Genomic DNA, 18143 nt, shown 5'->3' with positions numbered 1-18143 from the left:
GTCTTGTGAATTTCTAATACTACATGAAGTCTAACAATGTTGTCCATTAGTTATTTCGGCTTCTTTGGGGGTGTTAAAATGTAATTGAAAGAATCAACTCTAAATCCTAGTGGACCCATGTTGGGTTTAGAATTGATTCTTCTAATTACATTTTAACACCCTAGAAAAGTCAAAATAAGCAATAGATAATATCGTTAGACTCTTTACAGTCTTAGAAATCCACAGGACTTGAAATAGATCCAATCGAACATGTCTAGATCTATTAGTGAATTTTGATCAAAGCCCGCTAATGGATCTAACCATGTCTGATTGGAATCATTTCAAGTCCTATGGATTTTTAAGATTGCAAGGAGTCCAACGATGTCGTTCATTACTTATTTCTGCTTCTCCTAGGATGTTAAAATAAAATTGAAAGAATTGGCTTCAAACCCTAGTGTGAGCCCGATATGAATTATATCAGGTTCACATTGAGTTTGATATAATTTCATATCAGATCCATCATGGTTCCACTTCAAAGAAATTAAAATAAGTAATAGGATACCATTGAATCCTTTGTAGTCTTAAAAAATCTATAAAATTTGAAATGAATTCTAGAATCATCAATAAATTTCAGTCGGATGTATTTTGAATATAATAGTAAAGAATCTGTACTAAACTTTAATATGGATTTATGTCATCTAGATCGAATATTTATGTAGTGAGAGAGGAGAGGAAAGAGAAATGGAGAGAGAGAGACGAGCCCTCTGAATAGGAGAGTGGACAGTTGACAGGAAAAAATAAAACGCGAGAATATAAAATTAAATGTGCCCTTTATAAATATTAATTTGAAACGCACAGGCGCATTGATCAATTGCCGTATTCTACAAGATCCAAACGCCGTTCGTTTGCTTCCTAACAACGTCAACGTCCAATGCTCGCGGACGCCATAAATTATTGAAAAGATCCCATTAACAGAGCTCTCTGAAATTGAATCCAATCATCGACCGCCACGCAAATTATCGACTATTGCAAGACACTCCATTGGACTTTTAAATTACACTTTACGACCGCTATAAATCAAAGATCCCAATGACCTTTCGCAACCAGACGACGGCCTCAGAAGCTTGATTCTTCAGCTCTCCCCTCCTCTTCCCTCCTCTCCTTCCCAGATCCATCATGGCGGAACTGAAGTCCTACTCCACCGCCGAGATCTCGCTCCATACCACCAAGCAATCCTGCTGGTTGTCGATCGGTGGCAAGGTTCAAAATTTCATCTTGTTTCAGTCTAAATTTAGGGTTTTACTTTTAGGGCACTAGATTTGAAAGATCCAGTGGTCGTTTAGTCCTCTGACTTTGGTTCTGATTTAGGTATACGACGTGACTACCTTCATGGAAGAGCATCCTGGTGGAGAGGATGTTATGCTTCATGCATCAGGTGCTTCTGTTGCTCCATTTTGTTCTTTCTCATTCAAGTTTTTTCCTTTTTTTACCTGATTTATGATTGATTTTTTTTTCCCTTTGTGCATTCTGTGGGGGGTAATAAGTGGATTATGGGGATCATAAGAGTAGGCTCCAGTGTGGAACCATTGGGATCATGGTGTTGAAACATTTGGTGTTTGATTCCTTCCAAAAATTTTGTTCATTTATTCATTCAGATTAACTTCTGTTTCAAATAGTACAATTTGATATGGTACTCTGAATCGCTTATTGATGGCATTCTCGGTCCCAAGTTTAGATGAAAACATTGAGAGTCACATTAGATCTAGAGTCTTAGATTCAGAATTTGAATACGCTTATGAATAAGAATCTTTGATCTTGTTTTTGTGATGATAATATCCTTGTATAGAGCTCAATGGAGATATATGATTCATGTAATCAACTCTAAATAGTTGACACAGATATGAACTGATATCAATAATGGTGTTTTTCTATAAGATCTATAGAAAGAAACTATTTTCATTTATTAATTCTTTGTCGAATTGCTCCCATCTTTAATCTGAATTTTCATTTCTGAACTATAGCTAGTTGTTGATTCTTTTGAAAGCAAGTGTAGTATATGTTCTTGATAGGATATCCTTTATTATATATCACTTCTAAATTGTTGTTTCACTGGCGATTCATTTGCATTTATCAAAGCATCTGGAGATGCCACCCAAGCATTTGAAGAAGTTGGTCACAGCAGCTCTGCCATTAGCTCAATGAAGAGCTACCTTATCGGCACCGTTGAAGGTCATGTTTCAGATGACCAAAAGCCTCCGAAACCGACCGCCGCTTCACATAGAGAACCACCACCACCATCCTACAGCTTATCCGACTACTTCCTTCCTCTGCTGGTCCTCGCGGTCGCCTTTGCGGCTTGGTATTACCTCACCTTCTATTCCAAGACCAAGGCTTAATGGCCATCCAACTGGAAGACTTCACTTTGGCTACTTGATCCTTTATATTTGGTTGAGCATAATTGAATTATATGGAGAGTAAAGAATATGCAGTTGATTTGGTTCATCAAGTGTTCTGTTTCTAAAGATGTGTTTGAAGCAGTGAATGCTTTATATTCCAAAAATGAATAAATCATGTTTCTCTTGTTTATCTGGTCTACATTCGAAAAGAATTTAATTTCCTTGGATGAAAATTGAAGTAAAATCAAGAAGGAAAAAAACATAGGCAAATTAAAGTGAATTATTCTTTAAATATGCCAGAAGTGGACCTTAAACAATATTCAATATGTTTTAAATTAAATAAATCCTTTATATTATATTTACTTTTAAAAATCGTCTCGACAAATTGCACTATCTAATTCATTTTAACTAATCGGTCATTGGAGCCGTCGATGAAAATATCAACGGTCTTTATTCTACCGTCAACCGTCTTTTGTTAAAGCTTCCATTCTATATAAGGGCATCCACATCGGTGGGTGTTATAACACCCATAATTTAATAAAAAAGTGTAGGACACATATGCTACATACACATTATATTAATACATTCATTCTCTCACATTTGTTTTAATATTAACATTCTATATTTGTGAGATTCACTATCCATTCATATGTATTTTTATTACAATTTCAATTATATTTACACAATTTAAATAATTGTTATTTAAAATAATTAATAATATTATTTTTAAATATATTATTTACATAAAATTAAAATATATTTATTTAAAATTAAAATAAATAATAATATTAATAATTTTATTTAAAATTAAAATATTATTATAAATTTGAAATGAAAGAGTACAACATATAAAAAAAATTATATATGTATAAACTTAAAATACAATACTTTCAAGGATTGTTGTTGTATTGTGACCAAATATGTTTAACTAAGTCTGCACGAAGTTGGTGATGCACATAACTGTCACGTAGTTCAGAATTTGTTCGGAGATAATTATGAAATCCTCGATTTGAACCTTGGATAGGTTGTGCAAGTTCATCACCTTCATCGTTGTTGTACCAATTTGTCACCTGCTCCTCCTCGTCTTCAACAATCGTGTTGTGCAAAATAATGCATGTTAACATAATATGTTTTAACTTTTTTCTGTACCAATAACGAGCTGAACCTTTGACAATTGCCCATCGAGCTTGGAGGACCCCAAATGCTCGTTCAACATCTTTTCTTGCAGCCTCTTGTCCTTCCTTAAACAACCTCCTCTTGGGATCTTCCGGGCAAAGAAAAACCTTCACAAAAGTAGCACATTCCAAATATATTTCATCTGTTAGATAATACCTCTTTGTATATTGAGTCTCGTTGACCGTGAAATTAATCTCCGGGACATTTCCTTGCAAGACGTTATTAAATATGGGAGATTCATATAACAAATTAATATCATTACGTGAACCTGCGACACCAAAGAATGCATGTCATATCCACAAGTCTTAAGACGTGACCGCTTCAAGCACGATTGTTGGTGATCCATGACCTCTTGTAAACTGGCCTTTCCAAGCAACTGAATAATTTTTCCATTCCCAATGCATGCAATCAAGGCTGGCCAACATTCCAAGGAAGTCGTGCCTCTCATTATGCATTTGAAGAAGACGTTGAACATCATCAGCATTCGGCTTTCTCAAGTATCAATCACCAAATAGTTCAACCACATAACTGCAGAACTTGAACATACACTTGATGGTGGTTGATTCACCCATGCGTAGGTACTCATCAAGATGGTCGGCTGGGACTCCATAAGACAATTGGCGAATCACAGTCGTGCATTTTGTAGTGATGACAAGCCTTTTCTTCTCGCAGCATCATCCCTCTGTTGAAAATATGAAGAACAACTCTCAAGTGCATTAACTATGTGACAAAATAAATCTCTTCGCATGCGAAATTGTCTTCGAAATAGTTGATCTGGATGCACATGGTTTGTGGAGAAATAATCATTAAAGAGCCTCACATGTTCGGCTTCACAATTTCTTTGGATGAACCTTCTTCTTCGCCGTATTTCGTTATTACTTTGATACACTTCAACTATTTGTCAACTTTGTTGAAATATCAATGACATTAGCTCATTCCCCATATCATAACCTTCGTCACCAACTTCAACTTGGACTTCGTTTTCACTTGTCGAGTCAGAGCTGGTGCTACTTGAATATTGAGACATTTTGGAGGAAACTAATTCAAGTCTATTTTTAGAATAAGAATTGTAGAGCACAAGGCGTCTATTTATTTTTTTCTTGTCAACGGATATATTCTCGGCTACTTTCTATTAATCAAATTGTTCATATATTCCAACGGCTATATTAATAGAATTATTCTCATTAATTGATTAATTTAAAATATATTCAACGAATACTTGTTTGGGTGGGCTACCCAATTTATTTATTTTTCTTTCTTAATAAAATATTTGATTCATTGAAAATTACAATAATAAAAAATTAGACTAATTGAGGAGTACAATAATTGAAAGTTACATTAATTGAAAAGTGCAATAATTAAAAATTACATTAATTGAAAGTATAATAATTAAATATTACAATAAATAAAAATTACATATTTCATCTCCCCTTAATCTCTTGACATAGATATTTATGGATGATTAATTGCTCCTCTGTCATTTGCGAAGTCTCCTTCTAAAGGATTGTATATTCTTTTAATTGAACTTTGGCTAAGACAGCTTTTGCTTTCAGCTCGACAGTATTTGCTTTCATCTCCTCAACTTTGAGTTGTTTTTTCATTTCAATTTCAATCATTTTTATACTTGTATACTCAGTAAACTTTGCAAACATATTGTGTAAAATTGTTATCATATCTTCAATGTCTGATTTTATTTTGTCTTCTTTTTTTTTGTTTTCTGACCCATTGGACGAGTTTCTTCTTCATTTAGGTCTACATATAGACTCACATCTTGGTTAGATGAGGTGTTGCTTGCCCCCGACTCCAAGGTCCTTGCCTTTTTCGTGCCAACAAGGTGATCAACGGACTGTGAAGTAAACATTGGACGATCTTTTATGATTTTCCATACATGCTCGAGATTAAATGCAATGTCGTTATTTTCCTCGCGATATTTTCATATGCAAACCGCAATATGTCCTTATCATTGTGGCCGCTACGATACGCACTATAAACACTATTATAAATTGCGTTGAAACGATATACCTTTTTTTGTATGGTATTGTGTCAGTGCGATCGTATGACACTAGCAATTCTATTTGGTTTATCTGGAGGATGATTCTCATTGTAGTATCTTGCAATACGTTCCCAGAAAATATCCATCTTTTTATCATTGCCGATGAATGAATCATCACTCATAGTAATAAAAGATCTCACTTGCAATAACATTGATCCCATGTATGTTATAACGCATTAGTTTTAACGCGCTGGAAATGTTAGAACCTCCTAATAATTCAACAATCCGAGAAAATGCATCCTCTTCTTCGGTCATTTTCGATGGGAGACTTCGGAAGGTGCTTCCGCCGGCTTCTCCCCTGATCCCTAACGGCTGCTAAATCCTGTGAGTTTCCCTTCACATTCTTTCTTTAGACTCTTGGATTGGCCTTTTTTGCACCGTTTGTTGATTGCCGTTGGATTGCTCCCCTAATCAACTGTGTATGTTGAGGGAAACTCCGGTTCTTCCATTTTGGTTTCTGGAGTTCCGGTTTCGAGGTTTTAGATTGGCTTTGAGTTCTTTGCTTGGCGATCACTCCCTACCTTCTTCGGACCAGATCATTGTTGGTTGGGCTTGGGCTTGATAAGTTATATTGTTAATTTGCTCGTCTAAGCGAGATGTGACATAAGAGATGGATGAAATTGGGTAGCAATTGTCCAATTGATTGCAGTTGTAAAAAAAAAAAAAAAAAAAATCTTTTGGGTGTTACCGTGATTTCCATCTGGACAATGATCATCCTTTTATGTTTGCATCATTTGATTTAGTAGGGAATCACTTCTATGATTTTTTGTTCTTTACCAGATGTTTTACTACTGGTATTTGCTGAGTTGGAAGATCAGGAGAATGAATATGTTACACAGCTCAAAGAGACCCAAGAGATGTTGGAGAAACATGAGGCTGCTGTTATAGTTAAGGAGCTTGTATCCCTTGATAAATTGCAGGAGAAAAGAGCTGTTGCACTCTCTGCTTTATTTGATAAATACAAAACCTGTTTTTCAGAACCCAGTGCTGTTGGTGAGGCTGTCAGCAATGGGATGGCTGATGCTCCTGTTTCAAAAGAGAACTCTTGTGTCACACCGGTTGTTTATGGCTCAGGTGCAAGTCCTGCAGGAAATGGAAATGGAGGCAGTGAACAACTGAACATCCCCCAGAGCTGGTCAGTCTCTGTAAAGAAATGGATGCGGAAGGCCTTTTCAAGTTTGTTTCAGATAATAGGAACTCTCGCACTTAACAGTGCATCCAATCCTTTCACTTTAGTTTTAGATTCCCTAAAGCGCTTCTAATACTGGAGAGATTATTGGGTCACAAAAGGATGGGTTTGGGCTAGCAAAGGACTTGTCTTATGTTAATGGAATCACTCAAACAACTGCTCGCATATCCTTTACAGGATTCTCTATCTGATTAGCAAACACTAACAGAGAGTTGGGTGTTGTGATTTTGATTATGATATGATAGTGTTCAAGATGATATTACAGAGAGCATAAAACTGCAATATCCAATAGTTGGCAATAGCATCTCAGAATCTGTCGTGGAAATTTCAAGAATTCTAGTTGATATCCTGTCTGTGTTCATTTTCTTTACAGTTGAAAAGCTTTCCTGGTTCGACACCATGTGCATAATTAGTGCAACCATGCAAGGCAGAGCCCAAAGAAAAAAAAAATAGAAGAGAGAACTGCAATGCAGAGTTCCCCTCAACTGAGTGAGAGAAGTTTGGGTAATCTCTTTAATCAAGTTTAAAAGTGCGTGTTCGCCAGAGTTACTTCTCACGCGACAGTGAAACACACATTCGATTCTATTCCCACACTTGATGTGCATCTGACAATGAATGATTGGCTAAAAAAGAGAGAAAAAAACGTCGGTAAAATTGAACGTGTATTCATGAAATTTATTAACAGCATCAGATAGTCTACATATCAGATTGCACCTCCAACAGCTGACAAGTCTACTCGCAGCAAAGCATCCCATGCGCACTTATGGTTATTTAGCTTCTAAATAAAAGGCAGGGAGATGATGCAAGCAACTAATTCGATGATATTTCAAATTCAGGAAAGCTAGCCCAAATCTGATCACAGTGGTAGGGAATAACCGCGCAGATACTTAGAATCCACCCCTGACTCTCTGATCAAAGCAACTCGGCCAGTTCGTGCCACCTGCAAAAATTAAGGAAAAGGCTCATTTTTACATGATGAAAGCAAAATAGGAGCTGCAACTTTGGAACCTAAATAAGTTCTGTGAAATTTGTAGCACAATCGATAGTTCAAATTCGGTTGCTTCTTTGTGATATATTTAGTCACTGGTCACTTCTGTTAAAGAATCCAAAGGACCAGTCGGATTTTGGATGCTTTGTGTTAATCTATTGCGCTCAAGTGGTTGTCTGCCCGCAACAAGGGTCATGGAACATTACAGATAATGTTATATAGCAACATGAGGAAGTATCTTTTGTAAATACAAAATTTGTCTAAAGTCACTTCCATAAGTTTCAAGAATTAGAGAGTTAATATGACATTCAATAGACAACATATCTCATGATATTTTGAATCAACTATCCGTCTATTGAGAAATCAAATTGATAGACTTAAATATGTTACAGAAATTTGTAAACGATAATCAAAATAGCTCAGAAGGAAGAAAATTTCCATCTTAAAATTCATGCCAAAATCCTTACAGAATCAGTCATCCTCATTTTTTCAAGAAAATTGCCATCAAAACAAATCTTTAAATGAACATGAACACCAACAGGAGGCTAAAGGATTACTCCAAATTAACAATAAGAGGAAAGCCAAGAACAACTCCAGATTAAATCTTAATCACGTACATTGGAGGAGGATATTAAATCAATGTGGCATTCTTCAGAAAGTTTTATATTGACTGGATAGCCATTACTTAAGAAACCTACAAATAATTCTTAATTTTGGCATGCGGGTGATATAATGTGAAGCCAGAAAAGGAATTATATATACAAATAAGTAAATAACAAGTAGTCAGGAAAGTTGTAACAAAAGATATCAAGAGAATCAAGCTTGTCATGACAATCATACAGCGAATAATATCAGCACTATACAAGAGAAACTACAGTGTATGATCAAGTCAAGAACTGCAAAAACTACAAGAAAAAAGAAAATAAATTAAATTAAATTCTATTTACAAATAAAAGATAATTTTGATCTAAAATGAAGACTATAAACAAACCTCACAGATCCCATAAGGTTCTAACAACCTTTGCAGTGCGACCATCTTGTCCAAATCTCCAGTTAGCTGAATTAAATATAGAAATTGTCACATCAAATACGGAATACTCAGAGTAAAAGCTAATGAGAGGTACAAATGACATCCATACATTGAAAATTACAAGTTCAATATCGGTAGATTATTCTGAATGCAGTAGGAAAAATAATTGACGACAAATGGACTAGTTTGGTTTGGTGTGCTTTTTTTTATCACAAATAAAGAGCAATGAGATATGATTGATCTGATGTTCATCCAGCAAATACACAGACAGGTCTAGCCTATAAGGATTGATGATGACTGATGAGCACACCTAGAGTGCAGGTGGACTAAGACAACAACATCAAGACACATACAATATCAACTCACTGCAATTTCTTGTAATTCTTTGCAGTTCGAACTGAAGAACTTGCTTAGCACTGTAAAGATCTCAGTAAGTTGTAACGGAACATAGCATTTAAAACTTCAGGAAACACAGAAAAGCATTGTACCGTAATTATAAAATTTTCTAATGCAGATGAGCCTATAAATTCGTGAGTGAAGATTTTAGTCACGAAAATGGCATATAACAAGCCAACTCATGTTCTTCAATAGAACTATGCAACCAGACTAGATAAGCCAGTGCCACTAGGTACACAGCCACTAGCACCTCTCAATTTGTTTCTCATAAAAATTTCATGCTGAATCAAGCATTTGTTCACCAGAGCAAGCCCAATACAAGTACACTTAGACTAAAATACGAGGATGTTTATCAAAATGAAGACTAATATTTAAATTGATGTATATGCTTCCAGCATATGCCAGTTTTTAGCTTTGTTTGGTATTTCCTCCATAGCTACCAAAGGAAAGAAATTTCAATGCCCAAAATTGCAAGGCCACACAAGTCCGATGATTCAAGAACTAAAGAACTTATAAAATGTGTGAGAACTTGTTTGGTTAAAAACCAACTCTACATCTCAATTAATGTCAACTAAAACTAGCCTAAAAGTTGATATTTGGCTACAAAATGAAGGATATTTTAAATATGAACAGCGTCTAGAACTTGTTACCTGAGATCCAAGTCAACTCTGCAGTTGAATGGAGTAGCCTATGACAATAATGCTTAGGAAATAACAACAACAACAACAACCAAGCCTTTTCCCACTAGGTGGGGTCGGCTGTATAAATCCTTTTACGCCAGTGAGCTCTATCTCCTATTATATCATCATCTATATTTAAATAAATTTTATCTTGTTTTATTGTTACTAACCAAGTCTTTTTTGGTCTTTCTCTTACTCGTTTGATATGCATGTTTATCATAGTTTCAGATCGCCTAACTGGAGCATTTATTGGTCGTCTAAGTACATGTTCGTACCATCTTAAACGTGTCTCTCGAAGTTTGTCCTCAATAGATGCAACTCCGACTTTCTCTCTAATGCTCTCATTCCTTATTTTGTCCATCTTCGTATGTCCACACATCCACCTTAACATCCTCATCTCTGCAACTCTCATCTTATGCTCATGTGCTCGAATCATAGCCCAACATTCAGCTCCATATAACATAGCAACAGATGAATAAAAATAAATTTCAATATATCTATAAGGTTCCTAATTTTATTGAGGGAAAACTAAAGTCTAATAAGTAGCAGAGGGAACTGCTGCAATACTTGGAAATGGTTGCAGCATACTCAGAAGTCCACATATAGAAACGTGAAACATAATTCCAAACATTTAAAAGCAGCATTCATCAGATGCATAATGCACATAACCCACTGTGGTTATAGCATAGTGGATAAATGCCCATAAAAGAAGTATATATATCAAGATAAAGAATTTAGTTGGATCAAAAATTTTATTTATGGATTGATTGAAATAGTTGAGGCTCATATCTAGGTGCTGATAACCAATGGAAGGAGGTGAAATGCTAAGCATCATCAAAAACTGGTTGATGTGGGAACATATAGATGCGAGCTGAGATCTTTTTGTTAGTGTATGATTAACTCTGATTTGTTTATATGGCTGGTTGATGTGATGTAAAATTATATTATGTTGAAGTGTGAAATCAAGGAGCGGTGAGTCGTGACAGATGTATTCAGGTAAAAAATGAGTATAGCAGTTTCAAGTGAATTAACTCTAGAATGAAAGAATTGCATTTTTGAGGTAAGATGCTAACCCTATTTAATGATTTAAGTAATTTCTGTTTGACTGGTTCTGGTAGATATTTGTAGGTCTATGCACTAACCAGGTGATGCAGGGTGGTAATAGTGGCATAAATTATGGGATGAGATGTTCATGGGATATGGTGTGCAATTGGAAAATTGTGTTGGCCCAAGAAATGTAAATGAAATATTACCTGAAGTGTAATTGTATGATCAGATACATCAACAGCTTTGGCTCTGAAAATATCAGCAATATCTAATATGTCTCTCCTGGCAGCAGTATTTACAGCGACCTTTATAAGCATAAGTTCTCTTTCAGCAAAAGGCAAATGGGTTATATCATGGACCTGATAAATGCACAAGAAACATAATCAAAGAATTGGTATAAGCATATAGTTTACACAAACAAGTTTGTACCCATACCTCATGAACATCAATAAGCTTGTAGAGCTGTTGTACTAACTTCCCAATTGACTCATCAGTTCCAGGAACAACAGTGGTGATACGAGAAATACCTTCCTCTTCAGCAGGACCAACAGCAAGGCTCTGGAAATGAAAGTATCTATTAAGTGCCAATGAAATCTAAAGATTACATATAATGAAGACCTGGGTAAAAAAAACACCTGAATATTGTAACCTCTGCGAGCAAACACGCCAGTTACCACGTTAAGCACTCCAGGAACATCATTTACAAGAATGGATAAAGTGTGTGAACAGAGACCAGTTGACTGGACCACCAAAAATCAGCAATAATTAAAATTTAGAAATTAAGCAATAACTACAGATCAAGAGTCTGTGCATAAACAGAAGACACATTGACAAATTATGCAAATTGGTTGACCAAGCATTCATGCCAAACTACCTTTCTGTAACATTTTGTTTTATCTAGATTGTATTGGCTTTGATTTGGAATTATGTTTTCTTATCATATAATACTAAGTAGGATAGTTTGGGTCAGATTTGGAATAAGTCCTAGTATGATGTAGAATTCCCATGATAAAACCATTACATAAATGAAAATACCTGGGGGTCATCTCTTAATCAATTAATATATATAATGTTCAAATAACTAGATTAATACCCTTGCATAAGCCCGTTCCATGCAGGAAAACTGAAATAATAGAATTTTCATGACTTGCAAACACAGACTCACAGAGCAATAGTCTAAATACATAATTTTGTAAATTGTTTCTTGTTTATATATAGAGAGATAAGTCACAATACATATTCTTCTAATCCAGTTTATGCCTGGAGTTATTAAGTTGGATTACTATAAGTTAAGTTGATATGAGTGACCAAGTTAAGGAAATGTGCATCCATATGTATATGCGGGAATAAGATTAAGCTACTCCCACGGGTTGGCGCAGTTAGTACTTGCATGGGTGTTTGCTCCAATAGGTCTGGATCAATTTCCAACGGATGCAAAATGTCTCGTTGGATGTCTGACCTCCCCATGCAAAGGGTCGTTATGCTAAGGCAAAATGCCCCCGGTGATTTACCTACTTGTATCTTGCCGTGGAGCTACCGATACTAGACCAGGGTGAGCGATATCACCTTTGCTCCAAATGGGAATAAGATTAAGGTGAAGAATTATATAGACATGCAGTCACATGGACCACTGATTGCTTAGGCAACTTTTGATGACTACTTACAGAAAATGTGCAACAGCGACCAATATACTTGGAAGAAATGAAAATGCAAAGAAATTTTATGTTCTAAAATATTTTCAATGCAATCAAAATCATTGTCTATGAACATTTGCTCACAACATACAAAGATCTCAACCATTTTTCACAAATCAGTTTTCTATAAGATTAATCAGCCCACTAAGATGACTAAGAAAAAGAAAGAGTATGTACATCATCCTCGTCCTTATAAGATTAATCAGCCCACTAGGAAGATTAAGAAAGAGAAAGAGTACATACATCATCCTCGTCAAGAACTCCCCAGTGTGCATCAAGAACTTGATTCACCAAGAAACCTTCGTAAGGTTCCACTGGATAAACATCTCCCTTAGCAAAATCAAACACAATGAAGATTTAGTATTATAAAAAGGAGAAAACAATGAATAAATAGAACACATAAGCAAGAAGTTAATGATTCACTTCATACCTACAAGAACATATTGTGTATGTAATTTCATCCATTGAAGGGAAGAACCGAACTTTTCCCCCCTTTTCTTCTTTGTGTGTGTGTGTGTGTTGCTTGTGGAAAAATATATGCTTTTCTTGATGTTGTAGTTATATATTGTTGAAATTGGCAAAAGAAAAAAGAAAAGAAACGAATCGCCAAATTCAAGGAACCATGCTATATAGCATGTAGAAATGACATTCTACATTGATAATTGATCTATAGATGAACTAAACATTTTAATAACCAAAATCCACCAAAAAAATGGAAAGAAGGATCAGACAAATTGAAAAATATATAAAATTCGTGTAGCCAGCCCCAAATAGATGGAACTAACATGGCTTGATAATGATGATGACATGTGCATTAAACATTTTGTAAGTTTTTTAAGGTAACAGTGTAAGGTAATATGATTCATGTTTAGTTCCTTCACATTTATACAACCAAATGACCAATAGTTCCTCTTAAATGTTTCCTACTATTATCCTGTCCCTTTTGTTTCATAACATAAAATCTAAGAAGGTCCTTAACATAACTGTTCCACGGAAACAACGCTACCAATACACGTGGACACTATCTTTTCCAGATAAAGAATGAGACCTTGTGGAATTCAGATGAAGGAATGAGGAAAATCAGGGAACTAAGATTAATATCTGATCACTTACCCCAGACTGCTGTGAATTTCCATTGAATTTTAGAACTGGAGTACTGCGAAGAGGTTTAGCAGGTATGCTACCATCAAGGTCTGGGTAAGAAGCAGCAGAAAACCTCCAGAAAGGGGCTGTTTGTCCCATCTTTTCGCGCCTCAATGCAATCTGCAGCATAATATAAGGAACCTGATTTACAGATTAACATTGATCAGAGAGAGAGAGAGAGAGGGAGGGAGGGAGGGGTTGTTCATCCGCCCATGTTTGATGACCTTGCCAGTTCTAGCAATTTCTTTGATCCCAAACTTGCTCAGGTTTCTCTGCACCGCAACAATTTTACCAGGATCTCCTGTTACCTGTAGCCTTAGTCAGTAATCACACATGAACCTAGAAGTACTGACATAGCCTTCAGAGGATGAGAAGTGTACAATCAAACAAAAAGGCTAGAAAGCTTTCACCTCAATAGTCACCGTGTGTTCTGAAATATCAACTACCTTTGCCCTGAACACATCAACCAGACCCATAACCTACAGAACAAAGGTGACCCATATGACAAAAAAGAAAGTTAATATTTTCCACCAAATCAAATTAATTTGATTAATCTTAGATGTGGGGAGGGAAGGGGAGTCTTGGCGTAACAGTAAACTCGTTATCGTGTGGCCTGGAGGTCACAAGTTCAAGTCACGGAAATAGCCTCTTGCAACGTAGAGTAAGGCTACGTACAATAGACCCGATCTAGTCTAATCCTTCCCTGAGACCCCGCATTGGGAGAAGCTTTGTGCACCAGACTGTCCTTTTAATGTGGGGAGGATTGACTAACCCAACCATACTCTTGAATAACAAGTAATTCCTTAAGTGGTTGGATATAGATTGTTCCCATCATTATCAACTTTTCAACTGTTATAATTTTTTAAACATTTTTCCTTCTTTTTTTACACATCTTGCATGATTTGAAACCCCTGCCTAAGTAGCAACTAACATCAATTTTTTGGCTTGCTTGATCTAGAAAAAGTAAAGAATGGAAAGTTTACAAACTCCTAATAACATCCTGCAATATAATGAGATGGAGACACACAAGCATCACACATATGTTTACTCTAAATTCCATAGTTTGATATGCATGCCAAATGTTAAGTACCGTAGATATCAAGCAATTCAGTTACAATTGCATGGTTGGAAACCACTTTTTCTTTAGCACTCTATACCTCTTTAAAACCACAACAACGTTAAAAATCACAGATTACCTAGGACCTAGATTTAGCTTCAAATAAATAAGTAAATGTGTTATATGATTACATAGATATGCTTGATGCAACTTAAGCATTATACCACCTCGAATTGTAAGCCTGCTGTTTTTTGGTAGGAAAATTTCACAACTACAGAGGATCTAAGTTTAAAGTTTACCTCCGGCCGTTTATCCGGTTCCACATTGAGTTTTATAAGCATCAATTCCCGTTCAACTTGGGCCTCTTGTGATAAATCTTCAACCTACTAAAAAGCATGAAGTCATAGGCCAAAAGAAAGAGGAGAGATTTATATGGCAAATAAGGGCTCCTTAATAAACCTTAAACCAACTAAGTTAAAACAAGTAATTAGCATAAAACTTTCAGGTAACTATTCAAATGATGACTGATTGGTGACAGGGTCAATCCATCTGAGAACATGATCCATCTCAAAACAGGAAATCTGAAATAACATTATTGTCTGCTCAACTGAAATACTGCAGTGACAGATTTGGCAGAAAGATATTCAAATAAAATCAGTTGCCCATTAAACTAAGAACCAAATGGTTGTAAGCTGTAAATGATAAACATCATAAACGAGAATTCACAAGTTAAATAAATCCAGCTAGATAACTAGCATACTAGACTTGCCTTCAAAACATTCACAAGCTTGTTTAGCTGCTCCACTACCTGCTTCAATACTTTCTCCGTTCCTGAGACAACTATGGTGAACAATGCCTTGTCCTTATTCAAACCAACTGCAAGAGACTCAATGTTGTACCCTCGTCTAGCAAATACTCCAGCAATCCTATTTATCATTCCACTTTCATCTCCAACAAACACAGAAATGGTGTGTCGTCTCAACCTACACTTGCACAAGATATTGCGTCATTTCTTTCAGTTGTTTCTAGCCAGACAAGTTACAGAATTGAACGACAGCATGGTTTCAACATGTGAAATATAAAGAATAGTGTGAATATCAGCTCGGTAAATAGACCTGAAAACTAAAATAAATCAACAAAAAGAAAGATAAAAACCAATAAAACAATTGATCAGGCACATCCACAAGCATTCAAAAGTGAAATAATGATTGAGTACATTGAGAATAGTGGCAAGGCCAGAGTAACCCATGCTAGGTTGACAAGATGAACCTCACTCACAACCCAAGCATGCTAGGCATGGCCCAATGCAAGCTGGTAACTGGGCATGAGATTCAGAAAGCCTAGTGCACAACAAACCAATTTGGACACAACCCACCATCCCAAGTGCATGAAAACCCCATTTTGTGTTTTTCCAGCAAAGAAGTTATGCGTTTTTCATATGGGAAGCATTCTAAAACCAAGAGGTCTATATTGAGGTGTGTTTAGAGGCTACAGGAGACTTGAAAGCTTACACATAGGAGGAATTTTTTTTATCTTGAGAACAATTTTTGGTGATGAAGGAGCATTTGAGGTGAGATTTTAAAAATTTACTACACCATCATTGAGAGAGGGAGCTAAGGAGATTGAGAGTGCATTGTATAAGACTTGGACAATGTTTTCCCCAAGTTTCTTTGTAATTGTCCTCCCATGGTATATATAAACTTGGATCCTCTCGATGGAGAAATCTTAGATCAAACCATGCCATATTACTCTTATCTTGTGTCTATCGATCATCTTGGTATGTTGGAGGTTACGGTTGGTGAACAAAAGATATTCAACGTAGTGCTTCTACCATGGGAGACAATTTCATTATGATGCTCCATGGCAGAATATTTCTGGGATATTAATGAACAAAATGTACTTCTATTCATGATAGAGGTGATTTTGAGTTCTGCAAGCATCAATTTAGTTCTAGAGAGAACAGTTGGAGGCGTCAGATTCAAAGAGCGGCCCCAACCCCAGTAGGCGGTGTCAGACATGTTATGGCCCCTAATAAGCCGTATCAGAAACCAATTCTATGGTGAAGAAAAAAAAAATCTTCCAAATGATCATTAGACTCGAGAAAAACAAATACAGATACAATGTGGCTTTTATCAGTCCTCATGATAATTAAAAATAGGATTTTTTTTCACGAGTATGGAAAGAAAAAGAGCCTCAAACTTCGAAAAAATAACCAATACCAAATGTCATCTTCAACGCTATCAGCGCTAGACCCAAAAACAGATTGTTTTTTTTTTTACCTACTACTTGCTCTAGGAGCCGGAGAATCCGCAACCGAGACGAAAGCATCGCCACTCTGCTTCTGGACGGCACAGACGCGGATCTGCGCAGCCGTCTTATTCGGCCTCGTCCATCCAAGCGTCGCCCTCGAACGATCCACGGTCCTTGAGAGCCCCAGAACGAAGCTCGACTCGAGGTAAGCTCGTGAGATTGGCGCTATGGCGCTCGAAGGAGGCGGACGAGTGGAAACGGTCGCCATGGGTGAGAGGAAACCGAGTGGGCGAGTGTTGGAGGGAAGCTCGCAGAGTAGAGCGATCTGAGCCACGAGATGTCAGATATAGGGTTTTCTCACTAAACTTACTGGACGATTTTACCACTCGTGTTTCGTCGGTAATGACCAGATTTCACAAGGGCATTATAGTCACTTCAAGTTCTCGTTCTGTCGTGGTCGCAAGAATGAGGTAGTCTGAGTCACGTTGGTTGAGACTGGAAACTGAAAGGGAAATACGAATCACGAAAGCCTGTAAAACATGGCAGTCGCAACGATTTAAATTTGTAGGATGAATACCGTGTGAATCTTTTCCTTTTCATTTTGTGAGTTTATGAAATTATGATTTGTCATGTAGCAAATTATATAGAATAATTTTAAAATTATCAAATAATTATATATCTATTTTTTATTTTATCATCTGTTGATTGAATTTTGTATTGGTCAAATCGATTTTATTATGGGTCAAAATGTTAAAATTTTGAACTGACTTCTTAAATCAATTTTTATTTTTTTTATCAAAATCACTTTTAGATCAAATTAGTTGGACGATCAAAAGATATGAAACTAATTCTTATCTTTGTCTATTTTTACTAATTATATTCATATCCATGAATATCGATTTGATTCAATATATTAAGAGCAATAATTGTTGAATAAGAAAATATTTAAAAATATTAATTCATGTTCAAAAAAACATTACTCTGAATATATTAGATCAAATTGGTATTCGAGTGCATCGATATAATTATGAGAGATGAACGAATACATAAAACTAGTTTCATATC

At 36.0% G+C, this 18143-nt stretch overlaps 4 protein-coding genes across 4 annotated transcripts; 2 read left to right on the top strand and 2 right to left on the bottom strand.

Annotated features, from left to right (window-relative positions):
- The first annotated feature begins 1054 nt into the window (after nucleotides 1-1054).
- Nucleotides 1055-2563, top strand: LOC121999656 (cytochrome b5-like). Its single transcript, XM_042554310.1, has 3 exons — nucleotides 1055-1239; nucleotides 1348-1414; nucleotides 2116-2563. Exons 1-3 carry the CDS (start codon nucleotides 1156-1158, stop codon nucleotides 2373-2375), a joined length of 411 nt encoding a protein of 136 aa, XP_042410244.1. The 5' UTR covers nucleotides 1055-1155; the 3' UTR covers nucleotides 2376-2563.
- A 702-nt stretch (nucleotides 2564-3265) lies between these two features.
- LOC121996353 lies at nucleotides 3266-5859 on the bottom strand. The gene is made up of 2 exons (XM_042550298.1): nucleotides 5745-5859; nucleotides 3266-3819 (listed from the first exon to the last, which is right to left on the bottom strand). The coding sequence occupies exons 1-2, from the start codon at nucleotides 5857-5859 to the stop codon at nucleotides 3266-3268; spliced, it is 669 nt and encodes a 222-aa protein (XP_042406232.1).
- On the top strand, nucleotides 5815-7473 carry LOC122017513. Its single transcript, XM_042575153.1, has 2 exons — nucleotides 5815-5928; nucleotides 6385-7473. The coding sequence occupies exon 2, from the start codon at nucleotides 6462-6464 to the stop codon at nucleotides 6864-6866; it is 405 nt and encodes a 134-aa protein (XP_042431087.1). The 5' UTR covers nucleotides 5815-5928; nucleotides 6385-6461; the 3' UTR covers nucleotides 6867-7473.
- On the bottom strand, nucleotides 7443-17409 carry LOC122017504 (acetolactate synthase small subunit 2, chloroplastic-like). The gene is made up of 12 exons (XM_042575143.1): nucleotides 17108-17409; nucleotides 15598-15811; nucleotides 15128-15211; nucleotides 14182-14250; nucleotides 13996-14079; nucleotides 13742-13891; nucleotides 12872-12958; nucleotides 11570-11674; nucleotides 11370-11492; nucleotides 11141-11293; nucleotides 8773-8838; nucleotides 7443-7733 (listed from the first exon to the last, which is right to left on the bottom strand). Exons 1-12 carry the CDS (start codon nucleotides 17344-17346, stop codon nucleotides 7650-7652), a joined length of 1458 nt encoding a protein of 485 aa, XP_042431077.1. The 5' UTR covers nucleotides 17347-17409; the 3' UTR covers nucleotides 7443-7649.
- Between the last annotated feature and the right edge of the window lie 734 nt (nucleotides 17410-18143).

The sequence above is a fragment of the Zingiber officinale genome, chromosome 1A (assembly GCF_018446385.1).
Source record: "Zingiber officinale cultivar Zhangliang chromosome 1A, Zo_v1.1, whole genome shotgun sequence".
Taxonomy (NCBI): domain Eukaryota; kingdom Viridiplantae; phylum Streptophyta; class Magnoliopsida; order Zingiberales; family Zingiberaceae; genus Zingiber; species Zingiber officinale.
Note: the sequence above shows the minus strand (reverse complement) of the source record. Positions and strands in the feature narration are given on the sequence as shown.